This window comes from Protopterus annectens, chromosome 12.part0 (assembly GCF_019279795.1).
Source record: "Protopterus annectens isolate FY-2018-M chromosome 12.part0, PAN1.0, whole genome shotgun sequence".
Taxonomy (NCBI): domain Eukaryota; kingdom Metazoa; phylum Chordata; order Ceratodontiformes; family Protopteridae; genus Protopterus; species Protopterus annectens.
Window position 1 is genome coordinate 1,236,596,480 of NC_056746.1, and position 19,312 is coordinate 1,236,615,791.

The following is a 19,312-nucleotide window of genomic DNA, read 5'->3' on the forward strand; positions in this document are numbered from 1 at the left end:
GCTACTTCAGAGCATTTCAAGTTAATTATATTGTACAGTGTTTGGTTATAAAGCTACTTCACTCTTGTAGTACTATCATTACCCCGAGGAAGGCTGAGAGCTTTCAGTTACTTGTTTGTTCTTATTTTGCAGTTGACTTTTTCCATCTTCCCCTTTGGCATTGGATAGCCTCAGGCAAATGGATTAACAGTTCATAATGGTTAGAGATAGTGGGAAAGCTTGCCTTCCTTTTTGGGAATCCCTCCACATATTTTACATTTGTTTGTTTTGCTTTGGTAGTATGACCACCACCCTGAGGAAGGTTAGGGGCTTTCAGTTACTTGTTTTTGTTTTCCAGCTGATTTTTTTTAAACTATTAGTTGGTTGAAGCAGTTTTGAAGATGTGGCCCTACAGTTTATTTCTTTATTGTAAATAGTGGGTACCATTTTTAGCTAAGCAACAATGCAGTAGTCCATTTGTATTAAATACTAGCCCCAAGAGCTTAAGGATGATTAAAATGAGTTTGCTTAAATAATATAGAAAATAGCGCAAATTTAGAATTAAGTACTTGAGTATTTTTTGTAACTCTGAATTTGAAAGATGCTTATTGCAATTCCTTTTGCCATAGACTTTAGAAAGATTTGAGGTTTTCTGTGTTTGGATTGCATTATCAGTTGTCTGAATTACCCTTTGGGTTATCTACTGCTCAGTGTGTTCAAATAAAGTTTGTAGCTCCTGTGATAGCCCATCGCAGAATGTGTGTCATTCACCTTTTCCCTTATTTAGATGACTGACTTATTTTTGCAGAGTCTTCAAGTGTCAGTGTCTCAACATGGGTAAGGAATCTCCATCAGTCTAGGATTCCAGATCCATTTTTAAAAATTCTCTTCCTTCTGACAGGACTGTATTTCTGGAATGTGTTGTGGATACGGTAATGCAAAAGGCATTCTTTCCTCTATAAAAAAAAAAAGTGTAACTGTAAATGGAACTATTTGAGAGTTTCTCAGGATTCTAGGGTTCGTGGCATGTATGATTCTCATACCTCTTGCCAGGTTACATATGAGTAAAATTCTGTGGTACCCAAGACTCTAGACCCAACATTCTTGCCCATTAATTTTTCAGATTCCAGTATTGGGCTTTGTGAAGCGTTACATTGGTTTAGAGACCAAGTTATCTCTGAATCCAGGTCTCCTGTTCTCTCTCTCCTATCCCAGATGTTGCAGATTTTGCAGAGAGTTATGTCCATGGGGGTAAACGTGACAGATGGCAGGCCAAAGCGCATCCGTTTGAATGTGATTATCTGCTGTTCATGCTCTAAAATCTCGTCATCTGCAGTTGCGAAGCCCTTTGCAGGTGATTACAGACAATACCACAGTGGTGTCGTACATAAATAGGGAGCATCTGTGCAGGCTGTCTGTGGTTGCCTGGGAGGTTAAATTCAGCACCGTCTAATCCTTCAAGCTGCTTGCATTCCAGAAGGACCAAGGCCCACCCTCACGAGTGAAATTGAACATGAGTCTTCCAGAGCTTGATCCATTCGTGGGGAACTCCTGAAAGGAGACAGCGAGATCTACTTGAGAAGAAACAACTGAAACAGTTCTGTTGCAGGACGACTTGCAGGTAAGCCTGGAAGACTGATGCTTTTTTCATTCTCTTGCACTGAAATGTTTTTGTTTTTTTCCTCCCTTTTCCATGGATATCTATTCATTCAGAAAGATTGTGGTGAGACTCTTCTGGCCTACTCATGTTTTTTTTTTTTTTTTTGTTTTGAAATTTTCCAAGGGCTGTTAACACAAGCTTCCACATATATTTGATCTACTCGCACAACACATGGAGTTTGATACACCTCAGTCTTGAATAGCTACAGCTGACTGCCTGGGTGATGCAATTTTGATAACTTCTAGGCACCTTTTTTTTTCCTGAGGATGTGCAGAAGATGTTAAAGGAGACTAGAAAAAAACTTGCTACCAAGAGATATTGTGTTAATAAATGAAAGGTTTGTGCAGCACTAAGATCCTGGGCCCTTTCCTGTTTTTTGTACCACTGATTTTAAGGTTGCTATCCTCTCTTCTGTGTTACATCATTGTCAAGGTTCATCCTTGCATCCATTTCAGAATGTCTTCTCATGGATTTACCCCTTTCTTAATCTTTGTTTAATCTGCTCTTGAAGTGGGTTTTGCATGTAAGACCATCGGTGGAACAGGTGGCAGTATCTTAATTATGCTCAAAAAGTTAACTGTGCCTTCCTTTGAACCAGTTAATCTGGCTGATTTTTGTCTCACGATTTTGAAAACTGTTGCTTATTGCTGTCGCTTCTGCAAGAACATCATGAGTTAGAAGCTCTCTTGATGAATGAACACTGTTTGGCTTTCCATAGAGAGAGGATCGCTTTAATTATAACCCCTCATTCAAGCTTGGATAGTTTCAGAGTTTACTTTGAATCAAGCCATGTTCTTTCCAGAACCTAAAGGATTCCTTGTCTAAATGTGTGCATAAGCAACTGTGGTATTATTGTGACAAAACTTAATCCTTTAGGAAAGCTGAACAGCTGTTTCATATGAAGGGAATGAAAGGAACAATCCATATCAAAGCAAACTATTTACAGATGGTTGTTCCTTGCTATTGCTTTTTGCTATTCCCACCATGACAAGACTCTTCAGGCAGGGTTAACTGTCATTCTGCTAGAGCCTTCACTTATTGGAGAGAGGTAGAGTCTAGAAGCATTCTAGAGGAGGCTGCTTGGTACTCTGTATGTAGCGTTAGTAAATTAATTTTCTTGACTTTGTTAGGGTAGCTGTCTAGGGGCTCCTGCACCCTCAGCCTGCCTCCTCCTAGACTATATGACCTTTGGGAGTCTACCCATATTGCCAAGTGTACTGCAGCAGTGATTTACTAATGAAAAAAGTATAGTAGCGCAAGTGCACTTGGCATAACAGTACATATTCAGTTTAAATCACTGCTGCAGACGCACCACCCTCCATCCATTCTCAATGTATTATTGTATTTTACCGTCGATAGCATCAATTTCTTTTGAATCCATCTTAACTCTCCTCGTCAGGACAAAAGCCTCCCTCTATGGTTGGCAAGAAAGTCATGAGGATTTTGGTACGTAGGCTGCTGTCTTTCTCCCATGGCACCTTGTAACACCAGCAGCCTGGGTGCATGTGTGGAAGGAGCCGAAGGCTTTGGATAATTAGCCAAATCTTTGTAGGATATAACTATATAGCTAAGGCAACTACAGTAATTCAGTCATATCTACTGTTACAGCAACAAGTGCAGTTGCGCAACTATATTTCTCATGCTGAATATTCCAGGGAATTAGTTGCTTCAGATTTCATTCCAGTAGAATTATTTTTCTGACACTTAATAGAACGGGAGAATTGTTTCAATGGGGACAGAATGAAATCCCTATGTCCAGGTAGAAAGAGTCATGATTTGTTGACTGGTGTTTCCTTAACCTAATGCTGTTCCTTTAGCGTTTGCCTTTGAAAATGTTTTAACAGCTTGTTTTTTCCTGGCAGTCAGCCCCCTGCCTGCAGAAAGTCTGACATATCACCCCTTTGATATCTATATTCATGTCTGCTGCTGAATTGCATTCCTTTTGACAAGGATATAACAGCTTTGGGAAGAGTTAATTCTTCTGCTGAATTAACTTTGTTTTTAATTGCCAGGCTCATATGCTAACCTGACTTCTGTTGAGCTGCTAACCTTGATACTTCTGAGGTTTAAACTTCTTTAAATTCTTTAATTGTATCTACTTTTCAGATGACCAAACCCTTTTAAATTGCTGTTATGGTTCAAGTTGATGCTGTTGCCTGAGTTGCTGCTACTGATTCAGTTTGTGAGATTTTCTTCACTACGTTTTCAAACATACCAGAAGATGTTAAAGCTGATATTTTGCATTCTTCCCTGCAGAAAGATGCTGATTGGAGCCCTCTTCTGCTGAGGTCCTAAAAAAAAAAAAAAAGGCAGATGAAAGGAGTTAATTGATTCAGGGGAAGTCAGATTTTTCATCCCTCGTTTTTAAGTTCAGTAAAAAGTTTCCTTCCTTTTCCAGGAAACAGAGTAATGTACTTGTCCTGCTGTTTACACTAGATTGTATTTTCTTTCTCATAAAGACTGTCATAACTTGGCTGGTTGCCTGTTAAAGGATAATGTGCGTTTTGCTAGTATTTCAAGCCTTTAAGGGATTAGTATGAATTTGTGAGTGGTGTGCCATGACATGAGCTGAAATGACAAATACAATGAGCTTAAGCAAAACCCTAGTGTATGCTTTGCTTTTCTAAAGATGAATAAGTAAAATACATTGTCTGACTTGGTTGTGGCTTTTAAGTCAAATTTGGATAATGTGTCTTAAATGTTTTGAATTGCAATTGTTAAAACATTCTCTGAATTCCTGTACTAGTTTATTAAAATATTGAATGAGATATTTGGTGGGTAATTAGTCCTGAGTTGAAACTTTCTTTTACTGAAGTAGCATTAATATAGTTGCTGTCAAAATAATGGCGATTCTTACCTTCTTGGTTGAAAGATCTATCATCCTCCTTTAAATTCAGAGCACAGTTCAAATCCTATCACTGTAAGAAATATCAGTGTAGATGCTTTACTGTGGACACCTTTTTTCCACTGCTAATATCCTCCTCTGTCACATTGTTATTCATTTTCTTTCTTCAGACTCTGCTCAACATTTTGCTTATCAGATGCATTTTGTGAAGGTTACTCTAATATATTAGACATTTTTAGAAGATTTACTACAATTCTGCATTATATCTGTGATTTACTGTTTAATTATTTTACTGGGACTCTGCTTGTAATTGGTTAGTTGGGATTATTGTACTACCCTGGTAAACAAATTGTAGGCCTTTTGGAAGGTTTTGACTTTTCCTCTAATTTTGATTTGGTTATTCTTTTGTTGGTAGATAACATCTAGTTTGTCATGCTGCTTTGCATTTTGCTGCCTGCCACACTTGACATCAGCCCACAACAGCTGACCATTGCAAACTTTGATTCTTAGCCTGTGCTAGTCTTCCAAGACTACATAGCTCTTCTTCACTTTGCTCCATGTCCTACGTGTTCTGAAATCTTTTCATCTTACAGTATCCACACACACTGACTGAATTCCAAGCATTTATTGTCCACCAAAAAGCAGTCTTTACCAAAAGGTTAAGCGCTTTCATCCAAACACTATTAGGACTTCCTCAGAACAACATAATGCAAAAATCACAACCATTAAATACCCACGCCCTCCCTACTAACAACATAATGCCAAAATCACATCCATTAAATACCCACACCCTCTGCAATTAACAATCTTAATTGCACATTAATTAATGACATCACAATAATACCATGAAATGGCACAATAAAAATGATTTACAAAATTATATGCGTTAAAATGTGAAACAACTCCTTGAAAAACTAGGGTACCCTACCCTAAGATATATTTCAATTTTAACAAAGCAGAAATACTCTCATTGTCATTTATACCCGGGAAATTAGTTGCATCCAGATGCAGTTGCCACTTTAATTCACAAATGTCAAGATGCACGTCTAAAACCCTGCCTTGCACATCCTTAACCAATTGTTGCAAAACAAAAAAACTAAAGGAATGTCCCTGATGTGCAGAAATGTGTCTAGCCAAAGCATTAGTGGCTTTCCCTCTTCTAGTATACAATAAATGCTCGTACACCCTGTCTTTAAAATGCCTACTAGTCTTTCCTACATAAAATGCTAGGCAGTGCTCACATTTAGCCATGTAGACCACATTGTGACTTGAGCAATTAGTGCCCATAAACTTGCACCCTAGTCCCTTTTATACATGACCTACTTCAGTTTCCATGATGTGTTTGCATATTGCACATCTACACACTTGAAGTTACCTATTGGTATAATGGGATGGGATCTCATCCGACTTCTCCTCTCCTTTTTAAACCCGGCCCATATATTTCCATGGCTCCACATTTTTAGGTTCATCTTCCGTGTGAACAACTTTGTCAGTCAAGGTGTCAGACAAAACCCCACGTCTACCTGGCACAAAAGTGAAGCCTTTAGATAAGTCAGCATGCAATAACGCCCAAGGACCTTTTAGAGTAATTATATATCTTATAATCACCCAGCGGAATGTTGATAATGTCAGGGTTGCTCTGGTTGCCTTTGTATTCCATATCTAATAAGACATCAAACAAACCATCAAATTCAACTTGTACATTTTCATTATAAACATCATTGTTGTCCACTTGTCTATTACTAAGTGAAACAATGTCCTCTGTTAGCACACAAAACGTCCCTGTTCAGTTCATATTTACTAATATTGTGTCCGTTTTACACCCCTACCATCAATGTGCTCATTAATTTGTCCATAGTCCAATCTTTTTGCAGACTCTGCCTCAAAGTATAGACTTACTTCACCCAGGGAGCCCATTAATGTCTCCTTGGCTGATAATTCTGCTAATGATATTTGTAGTCCTGCCTCGCTCCCTGCTCCACAAATCTCCTGCCATCGTTCTCCGTTGAATATATGCCTTGCCCCTTCTCTCTCTCTCTCAGTTCTCCTGGGGCCGCCATCTAAAGGGGAATCAGTCTGCCGTTGCTGATTACTGCTTGGTGGCGACGTCACTTCCTCATTCGATTCGCTTTCCTGATTGGTAAAGCTCACTTCGTTGCCATGCCAACTAGCTGAGCAAGGGTACGCCTTGCCTTTATTGTATTCGTCACAGCCCCTTTTCAATTTAACTTTCCTCTGGAAAATATTACTGCAACTCTGTTCAATGCCAGCCAACATATTGTTGAAATTGGACTGATAATTCTCAGAGCAAGTCCTTCTTAAACTCATTTTGCTGTTCCAGTTCACTGGCTAACAGCTGAATTGTATGACCGTTGTATTCAATCATTTTCATAAGCTCCACTCCTGCATGATCAAATAGTTTATGCACCTCATTCAACATTTCCTGAATCCCCTCTGCACCATTGGGATACTTACAAAAGCGCAGATCTCTGGCCACACCTGACCTTTTCATCTTACCTGGTTCACTGTATGTAGTTGCTTAGCATCACTGCTGCTGGTACTTTACATTCAGTAACATTTTATTAACACAGTAATATGAACGTAGTAGTTAATGTTGTATGAGCCAAATGGAATGTGTCCAAATCATTGCATTTTGCAGACCTTCAGCATTAACAGTTTCTTTGATAGGAGGCTAATTGTCTTTTGTCTTTGTGGAAGTGGAAGGATTGGATGATTTTATATCTTTCCCAATGGCTCCGGAGTCTTACAGCTAAAGAACATGTGTTGCAGTGGAAATTAGTTGTGTGTTTCTGATTTGTTTGGTTGCCTTGTAGAAAGCAGTTTCTTTTATAGTTTAAGCATGCTGTTTCATTGCAGGTTTACAATTTTGCAAAGTGATTGCTGTTACTTTACCTTGAAGCTTTTTAATGGGTGAATGTGTAATGCACTTAAAACATTTGGAGCTTTGACTGTAAATGACAATGTTTACTTTTTGTAGGAACTAAAAATTGAGAGTGAGCACTCGGAGCAAGGAGAAGCCGATGATGATATGATCAACTTTGGCAAAAAGAAGAAAAAGTCAACCAAAGTGAAATTCCCAGATGAAGATGACTCATTAGAAAAAGATTTTGGTAAACAGTGAATATTTAATTTTTTGTCTTGAAACTAAAATAATGTTGGTGATTTTTCATGTACTTTGTATTGTCATTAATGAGTGATTGTTCATATGTCCTATTCTGCAGTATGTGCGATGTCCTGTGGCATTTGATGATGTCATTGAAGGTGCATTTTTGAATCTAGTTTTTGTTGAATTGGGCACTGCGAATCCACAGTGTAAAAAGACTAGCAGTGTCTTTGAGTACACATTATATACGCTTCATATAAATGCGTACACCCTAGCTCGCTCACACACACATGTATGTTTGTATCATCTAGCCAAATAGGCATTATATTTACGTCTGAGTGTTGAGGGTAGGAGCAAAAAAAAAACCTGCAACCACTACTTGAGCCTTCAAATACAAGCCAATGGCCGTGTTCTAACTTTAGAGCCAGCACGGCCATTCAGACAAGGCATGTTGATTCGTGCAGTTAGCATGTGATCTTCTCACACCTTAAGAAAACATGTCTTCAAGAACTTGTTCATTCTCATACTATACTTGCATATCCCTGCATCTTTACTCGCATCCACTTATTTGTCATACAACACTACATATTTTCACAGTGCAAGTAGCCTTTAATTTTTTATACAAATTTTACACAAGACACCTTGTGCCTACCACTTTTGTAACTCTCTTTCCTAAGCATTTTTATACCTTAATTATGAAAATATGAAGATCCCATGCCGCTGTTTAGTTAGACCAGAAGTGCTTTTAAGTTGACTGAAAGGGAAGTGGTCTGAAGTTTAATATGTAAAAGGGAAGTGGGAGGGCAAAACTTCCCATGTGGAAGGTGTTAGTAGCAAGGCCTTTGGTGATGAGTATATATAATTGAAGACTAAAAGTAATGAAAAATGCAACAAAACCATACAAATTAACTGCAGATGTAATTTATGTATGAATGAAGAAAACAGTACATCTAAGAAGAAAAGAAAGGAGATTGAAAGAAAAGGCATGGCAATTGTAGAAACTGAAAAAAATGCATTATTTTGTTTAGTGTATATTGTCATTGAATGAAATGCAGGGCAAGTAGACAGCAGTCACAGGTTCATAGGAGGTTACTAGGCTAATGGCTTAAGTGCCCTTTCAAGTTTAGCCATTATAACCTGATTTTACCCAATATATGGAACCTAGAGGCAAGTGGATGGCACGGATCTGTGCCTGTGCATTGAGTATGTTAAATTATTCCTGTCCTTAAGGGGCATAGGCACTACTTCACGTGTGAATTTGCAATTGCCCATCCATTGATCCAAATTGCATTTGAGAAGGGCCAGGGAATAGTTCTGATTATTGTGAATAGAAAGCCTGTTCCAAATAAGGGGCAATCTCTGATACACATTGTCTCTCCAGCATATTTTGTTTGAATTGCTGATGAAGTTTTGATCCCTAGATGAGGTGACCCTACTGCTGTTTGACTTGTGGATGTATAGCAGCTCCATTTGGACTAGATTTGAGTGCCTTGTAGGTCAGGCATAGGTCCCCCCTTAATAGTCTACAAGAGAGAGGAAAGGGATAGGGCTTTTAGTCTCTCCGCATTCTTAATGTGTTTTCTTTGTGAGGAGCTTCTGAGGTCACTCCAGCTGCTCTAAGTACCTAGTCAAGTACATACCAAATGTCACACTGCGTTAGATTATTGGTCCAATGAGGGCTAAGTGCAGAGGGACTATAATTTACTTGGGTCTGCATGCCATACCGTTACTTAAGTTGTCTCAGCAAAGGATTTCCTCATTGTGGACACGTGGCAATCAAAGTTCAGGCTACTGTCCTATGTTCTTTCACCTCTGTCTCTTCTCTAAAGGGCTATACTATTGATGTAATTTACAGGGGTATTTGACTTTCCCAAAGGGTATGATGGTGGATTTTTTTTGCATTTAGCTTTAGGCCATGGTTTTGGCACCAATCATTTATCTGATGTAGACCCTCCTGAAGGATATCTACATCATTGGGGGATTCAGTGATTGCCTCCAGCTTGCAGTCGTCTGCAGACTTCCTCATCCAGAGGTCTTATACATTTGTCTTGACTTCAGAAAAGTATGTCCCGAACAGGAGTGATCCCAGTACTGAATGTTGTGGCACACCACTAGTAACTGGCCTCTTGCTGGATCTGGATTCACCCACTTTAACCACGTGTCCTTTCCGTGAGCCAGTTAGCTATCAGTCTGGTGACATAAGGATTTATGCTCAGTTTTGAGAGTTTATAATACCAGAGTGGGGAATTCTGTCAACAGCCTTGACCAGGTTGAAGTAGGCGGTATGTACTGTTTTACCCCTATCCATGGCCTTTGTGACTTTCTCAAAGCAATCGACGAGATTCATTAGGCGTGACCTGCCCTTGACAAAGCTGAATTGGGTTGGGTCCAGTGTATGGAGGTTTCCTATGTCATCATTTCAGGTCCATAATTATATGTTCTTCGTATTTCACTGTTGCAGTCATTACATTAGGGTAATCTGCTTGCAGGTTGCCCTCAGTCGGCCTGATTAACAAAGTCTTGGGTCCTGCGTTGGTTTCTTCCATGACGTCAGGGGTATAAAACATGCATGCAGCCAACGCCATTACATCAGTCTTTCTTGCCGTGTGGTTCCCGAAGCAGCAGCAGTTCGCAAGTGCCGGTCGTCCGACTCCTGAAATTTTCGTTTGAATTTCAGAACCAAAATCTTCAACTAAAAGCTAAGTATCCCGTTGGGAAAACTTTTTCTTGCTCCTTCCGATGTCAGTAAAAGTTAATTGCATTACTTGTGGAAAGCAAATACCTCATAAAGATTTTCATTCGTACTGTATTCCTTGTCTAGACCCTGACCACGACGTACCTTGTTGTAGGTTTTGTACTTTATTTAATCAGCTCACTATCCATAGTCTGTATATTTTTGCCTCTAAATATTTCGGGTCTCTGTTTAATTATCCATAAATGTTGTCCGTTAGCCATCAGACTACCGGAATTCTGAAAAAAAAGCAAAGATAAAGACCAAGACAGGCCGCCGTGGTCCAAAACTGCCAACGACGCTTCTCCTTAAGCCATTCGCCAGTTTGCCGGTACTCAGTGAGGCGCTTTTGCAGCAGATTTAGTAGGCACTGGCCTTCTACGAATTGCTCCTTTCCAGCCCCTTCCAGGTCTTCTCAAGCCAAACCCAGACACAGCAAAAAACCCAGGTTTCAGTCCCAGGGGACTCGCAGAACTAAGCAGTGGGGGGGCTTCCACTTCCAAGTCTTGGAGTAACAAGACACCCCCCTATGGTAAACTGTCTCAATGACTTCCTTTTAAAATTTCCAAGCACTTATCTTCTGACTGCCCCTTTGGGGGGGAAAGATTGCTCTTCATGCAAAGAACTGGGAACGCATTACCCAGGACAAATGGGTTTTAAATAGTGTCCCAGGGTTACAGATTTTACTTCCACACGTTGCCAATGCCAAGTGGGTGGCCGGACCTACCCCCAAATCAGTGGGCAGAGGCTCAAAAGCAAGTACTTTTTCTCAAACATGGGGGCTATTCAACTGGTACCAAGAGAGGAAAAGGGACAAGGTTTCTACTGCAGACTTTTCCTGGTTTCTACTCCAGACTTTTCTTGGTACCCAGAAAAGTCAAATCATGGCATCCATTCCTGGGCCTGTCTACTCTAAATACCTTTCTGGAGATTCCAAAATTCAAGATGCCGACTCTTCAGTTACTTCATTTGCTAGGCAAAGACGTCTGGTTGGCAACACTAGATTTAAAAGAAGCATACCTGCACATCCCAATCAGGGAATCTTGCAGAAGATACCTATGCTTCAAAGCAGGCTACACACACTATCTGTTCCCTGCACTGCCCTTTGTGAATACCCTGGGCGTAGTAGATAAGCCAAAGTGCCTAGCTCCAGTTATTGCATTTTGCAGGAAAAGAAGTATTCAAATATACCCATACCTGGATGATTGTCTAATTCAGGCAGAAAGCCAAGACATGCTTTTGAATCATCTGGTGTTTGTAAAAATGGTTCCAGCTTGTCTGGGATACACCATAAACAAAAAGAAATTCCAACTGGTACCCTGTCAACAAATTACATTCCTGGGAGTAAGCTTGAATACAACTTCCCAGATGGCTTACCTCATGCCTGAAAAGCAAATTCATTTGACAACCTACTTCAAACAAGTAGCCAGAAAAACCCTGCTATCTGCAAAACGAATACTGCAATCCTTGGGGTTCATGGCCTCCTGCATTCTTCTAATTCCATATGCAAGACTGCATATGAGGAAACTACAGTGGTATCTAAAAAGCCGACTGAGTCGACATTCTCACAGCCTAGAAACAATGATTCCTGTCATACTCTTGCCTGCGCCTAGAGTTTCCTTTGGTGGGCAGAGGCCTGACACCAAAACAAGGGACTACCTTTCACACCACCTCATGCTGCCCAAACCCTAACAGATGCATCAGACTATGCATGGGGGGCTCACCTGGCAGGGAAGTGCATTCAGGGCAAATGGAACCAAAGTCAAATGCACCTGCATATCAATCAAAAAGAAATGTTAGCTGTACAGAATGCTTGGACAGCCTTCAAGGGCCACATTCTTCCAGGACAACTAATGGTAAAGGAGGACAACACTACGGTTATTACCACATTCTTCCAGGACAACTAATGGTAAAGGACAACACCACAGTTATGTGGTACATAAACAAGCAGGGGGGGGGGTACACATTCTTACCCCCTCTGCAGACTAGCCATGGCATTGTGGAACATAGCATTGAGCTACCAAGTGAATCTACAGACTCCATTCCTGCCAGGAAAATTAAATACACTAGCAGACAGACTAAGCAGAAACCTCATGGATCCACACAAGTGGAAACTGGAACCAAGGATTTTCAGCATGTTGACAAGCGAATGGGGGAGTCCAGATAAAGACCTGTTTGCCTCACCCCAGAACTACCAATTGGACAAATTTTGCACAAGGGCTACCCACAAACAAGCCTGGAAAGTGGATGCTGTGTCCTTCAGCTGGAAAATCTTATCAGTGTATGCCTTGCCCCCTCTGCCTCTGCTCTCCAAAGTACTACTAAAAGTCAAACAGGACAAACCAAGGATGATTTTGATTGCTCCAGACTGGCCGCGCCAACACTGGTACCCCCTCCTGCGCAGTGTCAGATCTCCATGGCACCTGCCTCAAACTCCTTCCCTGCTGTCTCAGCAGGAGAACCAGATTCTGCACCCTCCGCTTCCAAAACTGAACCTTGCTTCCTGGCTAATTACTTCAACTCTCCCTTACCATCCCTCAGCAAACCTGTGATGGATGTCATCTTAGAGGCCCAGGAGGCCTAGTACTAGAAAATCTTATGCCGAAAAATGGAAAAGTTTCTGTGCCTGGAACCAATCACAAGGGATGAGCAGAGCAACGCCCAATTTACCTCAGATTTTACAATACTTAACTGAGATGCTTCACAAGGGCCTGTCTTTTTCCTCCATTAATATCCACGCCTCATTCATTTCAGCTCATTATAACACACAAGAACCTCCCCTCTTCTCTCATCCACTGCTCAAGCAGTACGTCAGAGGGGCCAGAAGTTTGAGACCGCCCAAGAGAGCTCCAACCCCAGCCTGGGACCTTAACTTTGTATTGGAGAAACTCACTCTACCTCCTTTCGAGCCAGCTGCTACTGCAGACTTAAAATTTCTTTCTTGGAAAACAGCTTTCCTTTTAGCAGTCACTTCAGCTAGAAGGGTATCTGAATTACAGGCCCTTATGGCAGTGGAGCCTTTCATCATCTTTCATGCGGACAGGGTGTCACTCGGAACAAATCCAACCTTTACGTCCAAGGTGGTATCCAGTGTGGCTCTTAATCAGTCCATTCATTTGCCAACCACCTTTCCCAGTCCACAGAACAAAGGGAAATGGATTCTGCATTCCTTGGATGTGCACAGACTACTTTAGATTCTACTTGGCCAGGACTAAACCTCAAAGAAAATCTGAACTGCTGGTAGCATTTGCTGCAGGGGCAGAGGTAGCATTTGCTGCAGGGGCAGAGGGGAAGGCTATTTCAAAAAGAACCATTTCTAAATGGATAAGCCATTACATTCATTTCTGCTATAAGCACCATGAAAAACCTATTCCCCAGGGGATCAGACCTCGCTCCACCAGGGCTGCATCTACGTCTACAGCCATTCTCAGAGGTGTTCCTACCAGGGACATCCCAGAAGCTGCAACATGGAGTTCTGTACATACTTTCACCAAGCATTATCATTTGCCAGTTTCCTCTAAATCCAGAGCTGGCTTTGCCACTGGAGTCTTGCAGGGCCTTACAGCTGGCCCTAATGCTATCTAAACTCCTCCTTCCCAACCATAGCTTTGGGAATCGACCCAAATGTAATGACTGCAACAGTGAAATACGAAGAACATAGTACAGTTGTGTACACTTAACATAAATGTAGATGTTAGTGTATTCACTGTTGCAGTCCTGGTTATATTAGTCCTGGTGAGTATAACTGATCATACCATGGATATTTGGTGGGGACTTATGTAAGGGATGCAGCTTTTAGGAACTGCCTCTATCCATTACTGGCATGAGGGGCAGTCATGGGGTGCATCCAGTTTAGATAACTGGATTGACTGTTTCTGATGTAATTTGACTTGCTGATGTTCAGTAGGCCCATCAGTATTGGGTCGGAAGATGTCTTCTATGCCGCACATGGGCCACCTTTTAGCACTATGTATGATACCAAGTATAGTCATAAGGCTTTGAGGTGGTCCATGCAAGACATGCTGTTTATGACTTGTATCCTTTTAGTAAGGTATCTCTGGGCATTCCAGTTGTTGCATGTGTTTGGGCAGATGCATGCCAAAGTGGGTATTATGCAAAATTATTGACCTAATGAGGGCCTTGTAAAGGGGGACAGTAACATTTCTAGATGTAGTTGCAGTCAGCTTGTTCATAAGCTGTGCAGTATAGAAAGACTGTCTTGACAGAGAAATTCCAAACAATAGTGTTTGGATAAAGTGTGAGCCCTGGTCATTTTAAATTATTCAAGGAAAAGAATGAGTTTTCTGCCGCTAAAGCTGAAGCAATAAATGTAAATCTTTGTGCAACAACCATGACACATGCAGGATGTAAAAAAAAAATGGCAACAATAGCACCAGTGTTGAACAGTTTGAAGGTATTAAAAGTGAATTTAGGAACTTTTATAAATAGGAAAACCATAATGAATTGGGGGTACAGTATTAATGAGTTAACGTTTCTATTTTGAAATTAATTGTACTGAATCTTAGTGTTGTCAGTAAATGGAGTTACTGTAATGAGGAATAATTACTGCACTGTAAAACTAGTTAAAGCTACACCTAAAATATCCCTCATAAATCATAAAACAAAATAAACATTTTTAGTACTGATTATTGAATTTTTTTAGCACAGTTAGCACTTACACACACTGTTCTTATTTGGTAAGTGTTAATACAGTGAAGTAATGTACAAGCATTTGGTAACCACAAGAATCAAACTCAAGAGCACATGAAAACATGAATGCCAAGACAAGCATTAGAGTAATTCTTCTGATGCATTCAACTGCACATTGCAGCTGTTGATTAAAACAAAGACTGCTGAGCAGCACAGGAAATGGGTGACCTGCAGATTATTTTACCTATAAGCCTGGCAAGTTACTTTAAAACCAGTAAAGACAGAAGGGTATTTTTAACTTGGAAAAAACAGCACATCTTTTACTGTCTGGCTGTTCATAACGTTTAAATATTTTAGACTGGCGACATTTAACTTTATCCATGTTTTGGACAGTTTTCTTAGCATAGCTGTCCATCAAACCAGTGGAATAACAGTACTAGGTGAATATGTATGAGTACAGATAAGCAATGCAACAGAGTGCTTAAGACAATGAGGTACAAAACTGGAGAGGGATGACTTTCATTACCCCGTCAAAGAAAGTCTTGAGTAATTCTTTATTCACTTAAGTTACTAATGAAAAAGGCTGCTGGTCTAACATAGCTTGAAATAACTTCAAATGCTGTTGAGAAGCAAGATTGTTTCATCTTGGTGTTATATATATCTTATTGTACCTCTAAAATAACACACATTTCTCTTAAATTATAAGCAAAGATGTTTATTTTAAACAAAACCAATAAGCCTTTTCATTTAAGTGCAGTTACATATCCTGTTAAATCACTTATCTGCTCAAACCATACAAAACAATTTAATCTGTAATTGGTCTGCACTTTAAAAATGCTACTTTGTGTATGTCACACTCGCATACCTACAGTGCAGTGAAAAAGTATTTGCTCCTTCCTGATTTTTTTTTTTTTTTTTTTTTTTTTTTGCAGGCTTGTCAAACTTAAATGTTTCAGATCATCAAACAAATTTAAATATTAGACAAAGATAACCCAGGTAAACACAAAATGCAGATTTTATTTAAGGAAAAAATTATCCTAATCTACATGGCTCTGTGTGAAAAAGTAATTGCCCCCCTTGTTAAATCATGAAGTAACTGATTAATCACATTTTTGGGAAAAGCTAAGTTCGATTTCACTAGCCACACCCAGGCCTGATTACTGCCAGACCTGTTGAATGAAGAGATCACTTAAATAGAACCTGTCAGGCAAAGTGAAGTAGACCAAAAGATCCCAAAAAGGAAGACCTGTCTCGATCTAAAGAAATTCCGGAAAAGATGAGAAACAAAGTAGTTGACATCTATCAGTCTGGAAAAGGTTACAAAGCCTTATCTGAAGCTTTGGGACTCCAGCGAACCACTGTGAAAGCCATTATCCACAAGTGGGGAAAACATGGAACAGTGATGAATCTTCCCAGAAGTGGCCAGATTACAAAAATTACCCCAAGAGCGCAGTGACTACTCATCCAAGAGGTCTCAAAAGAACCCAGAGCAACATCTAAAGAACTGCAGGCCCCACTTGCCTCAGTTAAGGTCTGTGTTCATGACTCAACCATAAGAAAGAGACTGGGCAAAAATGGCATGCATGGTAGAGTTCCAAGGCGAAAACCACTGCTGACCAAAAATAACATAAAGGCTCGTCTCACTTTTGCCAAAAAACATCTTGATGGTCCCCAAGACTTTTGGGAAAATATTCTGTGGATTGATGCAACAGAAGTTGAACTTTTTGGGAGGTGTGCATCCCGTTACATCTGGCATAAATGTAACAGCATTTCAGAAAAGGAACATCATGCCAACAAATAAACGTGGTTGTAGTGTGATGGTCTGGGGCTGCTTCGCTACTTCTGGACCTGAACATCGTGCTGTGATTGAATTATGAATTCTGATCTCTACCAAAAATTCCTGAAGGAGAATGTTTGGCCATCAGTTTGTGACCTCAAGTTGACGCGCACTTGGGTTCTGCTGCAGAACAATGATCCAAAACACACACCAGCAAGTCCACTTCTGAATGGCTTAAAAAAAAAATGAAGGTTTTGGAGTAGCCTAGTCAAAGTCTGGACTTGAATCCAATTGAGATGGAGGCGGTTCATGCTCGGAAGCCCTCCAATATGGCTGAATTAAAAAATTCTACAAAGAGTGGGCCAAAATTCCTCAACAGCGATGTGAAAAACTCCTTGCCAGTTATCGCAAATGCTTAATTGCAGTTGCTGCTAATTTTGGCACAGCCAGTTATTAGGTTTAAGGGACGATTACTTTTCCATATAGGGCCATGTAGGTTTGGATAGTTTTTTTCCCTTAAAGTCATCACTTAAAAACTACATTTTGTGTTTACTTGGGTTAACTTTGTCTAATGTTTACAGTTGTTTGATCTGAAACATTTATGTGGGACAAACGTGCAAAAAAAATAAAAAATCAGGAAGGGGGCAAATACTTTTTCATTGCACTATATATGAATAAAATTCAAAACATTAAAAACTCATGTTTTCAGAAGAAATTTCACCCCCAAAAGACATATCAGGGTTAATCAAAGTTTATAAATGCCTCATTTTCAGTTAAATGTTTATATAATTATACACTATTAGGCCTGTTATTACTCTTTTACCCTCTCAAGAGTCTACGCCTATTATTTTAGGAATATTTTATTTTGTTTAATAACTGGGGTAGAACACTGAAACAAATGACTTTTTCAGGCACAGCCTGTGAACAAAGTTTTATGTCCTCAGCAGATTAGCAGTCCAAACAAGGGAGATTGCTTTTCAAGCAAGGGTAACTTTGATAGCTGTTTACATCCTTTCAGCTCAAAATGTTCTTAGACACACTGAGGAGGTGAATGACACAAGCCGACGAATGGATGATCCACAGTGATGTGTTTCTGGACATTCTTCACCAGTGGGGTACGCCTCAAATAGATCTTTGCCTCCCCAATGAACAGACACCTTACAAAGTTTTGTGCCAATGTCTCAACACCCTCTGGCTTGGAAGGTGGATGCCCTATCATTCTTGTGGAAGGGGATGTTTCTCTGTGCATTCCCCCCTTCCCACTAATTCAAGTCCTACTAACGATTCAGAAGGACAACCCAAAAATCTTGTTGGTGACCCCCTTTTGGCAAAGACAGCATTGGTTCCCTCTTCTGCAGTTATCCAAGGACAATCTATCACAAGTTGCCTCCTGGGGGGGATCTACTCGCACAAGACAAGGGATCCAGGCATTTTTTTCTCAGATTCCTTTTCAGGCATGCTTCTAGTCCTGCAGGAGGCAAAATCCAATTTAGGGAGATCCTATTTGTCCAAGTGGAAGAGGTTCTCAATCAGATGTCTTAAGCGACTGTAGATCCATTTTCAGTGGATATTCCCCTAGTTCTTATTTGTGTGAGCTGCTCAAGGCTGGACTGGCTTATTCTTCAGTTTAAAGCCCATTTATCAATCATTTCTGCACGTATGACTCCCCCCCCCCCCCCCCTTAATTTCTAGATTAGAGGTTAAGCTGTTCTTAAAAGGCATCCTTCACATCAGGCCTACCAGGAAACCTGTTCCTCCTCCCTGGGACTTAAATTTTGTTTTGGAAAAAACTCATTCAGACTCCCTTTGAGCCTGCATCCTCAGCTTCCCTAAACGTTTGCACTGGGAAAACTGTTTTATTGGTAGCCATCACTTCTGCTAGGAAAGTTTCTGAACGCCAAGCTTTAATGGCTTCACAATCCTTTGGTTTTCCACAAGGAAAGGGTATCTCTTCCTACCCAACCCTTCCTTCATGCTAAAAGTGATTTGACTTGTCACGTAACTCTCTTCCCTTCTCTAAACTCCAGTGAAAGAATGCCGCACACAGACAACTTAGATTGTACTTGGGTAAGACCAAATCCATTAGAAAGTCTGAGCAACTGCTTTCCTTTTATGCCAGGGTGCTGGGAAAACCTGTTTCTAAATGGACTATTTCATCTTGGATCTCTAGGGCAATTTATTTTTTGCTACATCTCTCGGGGGGGGGGGGGACTCTTCCTCTGTTAAGACCCATTCTACTAGAGCAGTAGCTTCCTCTGGGGGCCTTCTATAAACGTCTCGACACTACTTTTATCCTGGAAGCAGCTACTTGATACTGTTCATACATTTACAAAACACTACAAGCTGAACTCGCTCTGGCAAATCCTGCTCTGGATCCGGACCCAAGTTCTGCATGGCTTCATGACTCATTGTGCTCCTATCCCCTTTTGCCACTCAAACTATTGTATTCTCTCTTCGTGTTATGAATACTGCAACATGGGAATAAAAGGACATAGAATAGTTGTGTAAAATCTTAACATAACCATAGACCCTGCCCCCCCCCCAAA

General features: G+C 40.4%; 1 protein-coding gene across 1 annotated transcript in view; it reads left to right on the forward strand.

Moving 5' to 3' along the window:
• Window positions 1-19,312, forward strand: part of EIF2S2 (eukaryotic translation initiation factor 2 subunit beta) — a gene marked incomplete in the record, with an annotated part of 541,218 nt that overhangs the window by 92,847 nt on the left and 429,059 nt on the right. The window contains 1 exon segment of the mRNA XM_044090251.1: window positions 7,483-7,615. Coding sequence (XP_043946186.1) covers window positions 7,483-7,615 — 133 coding nt within the window.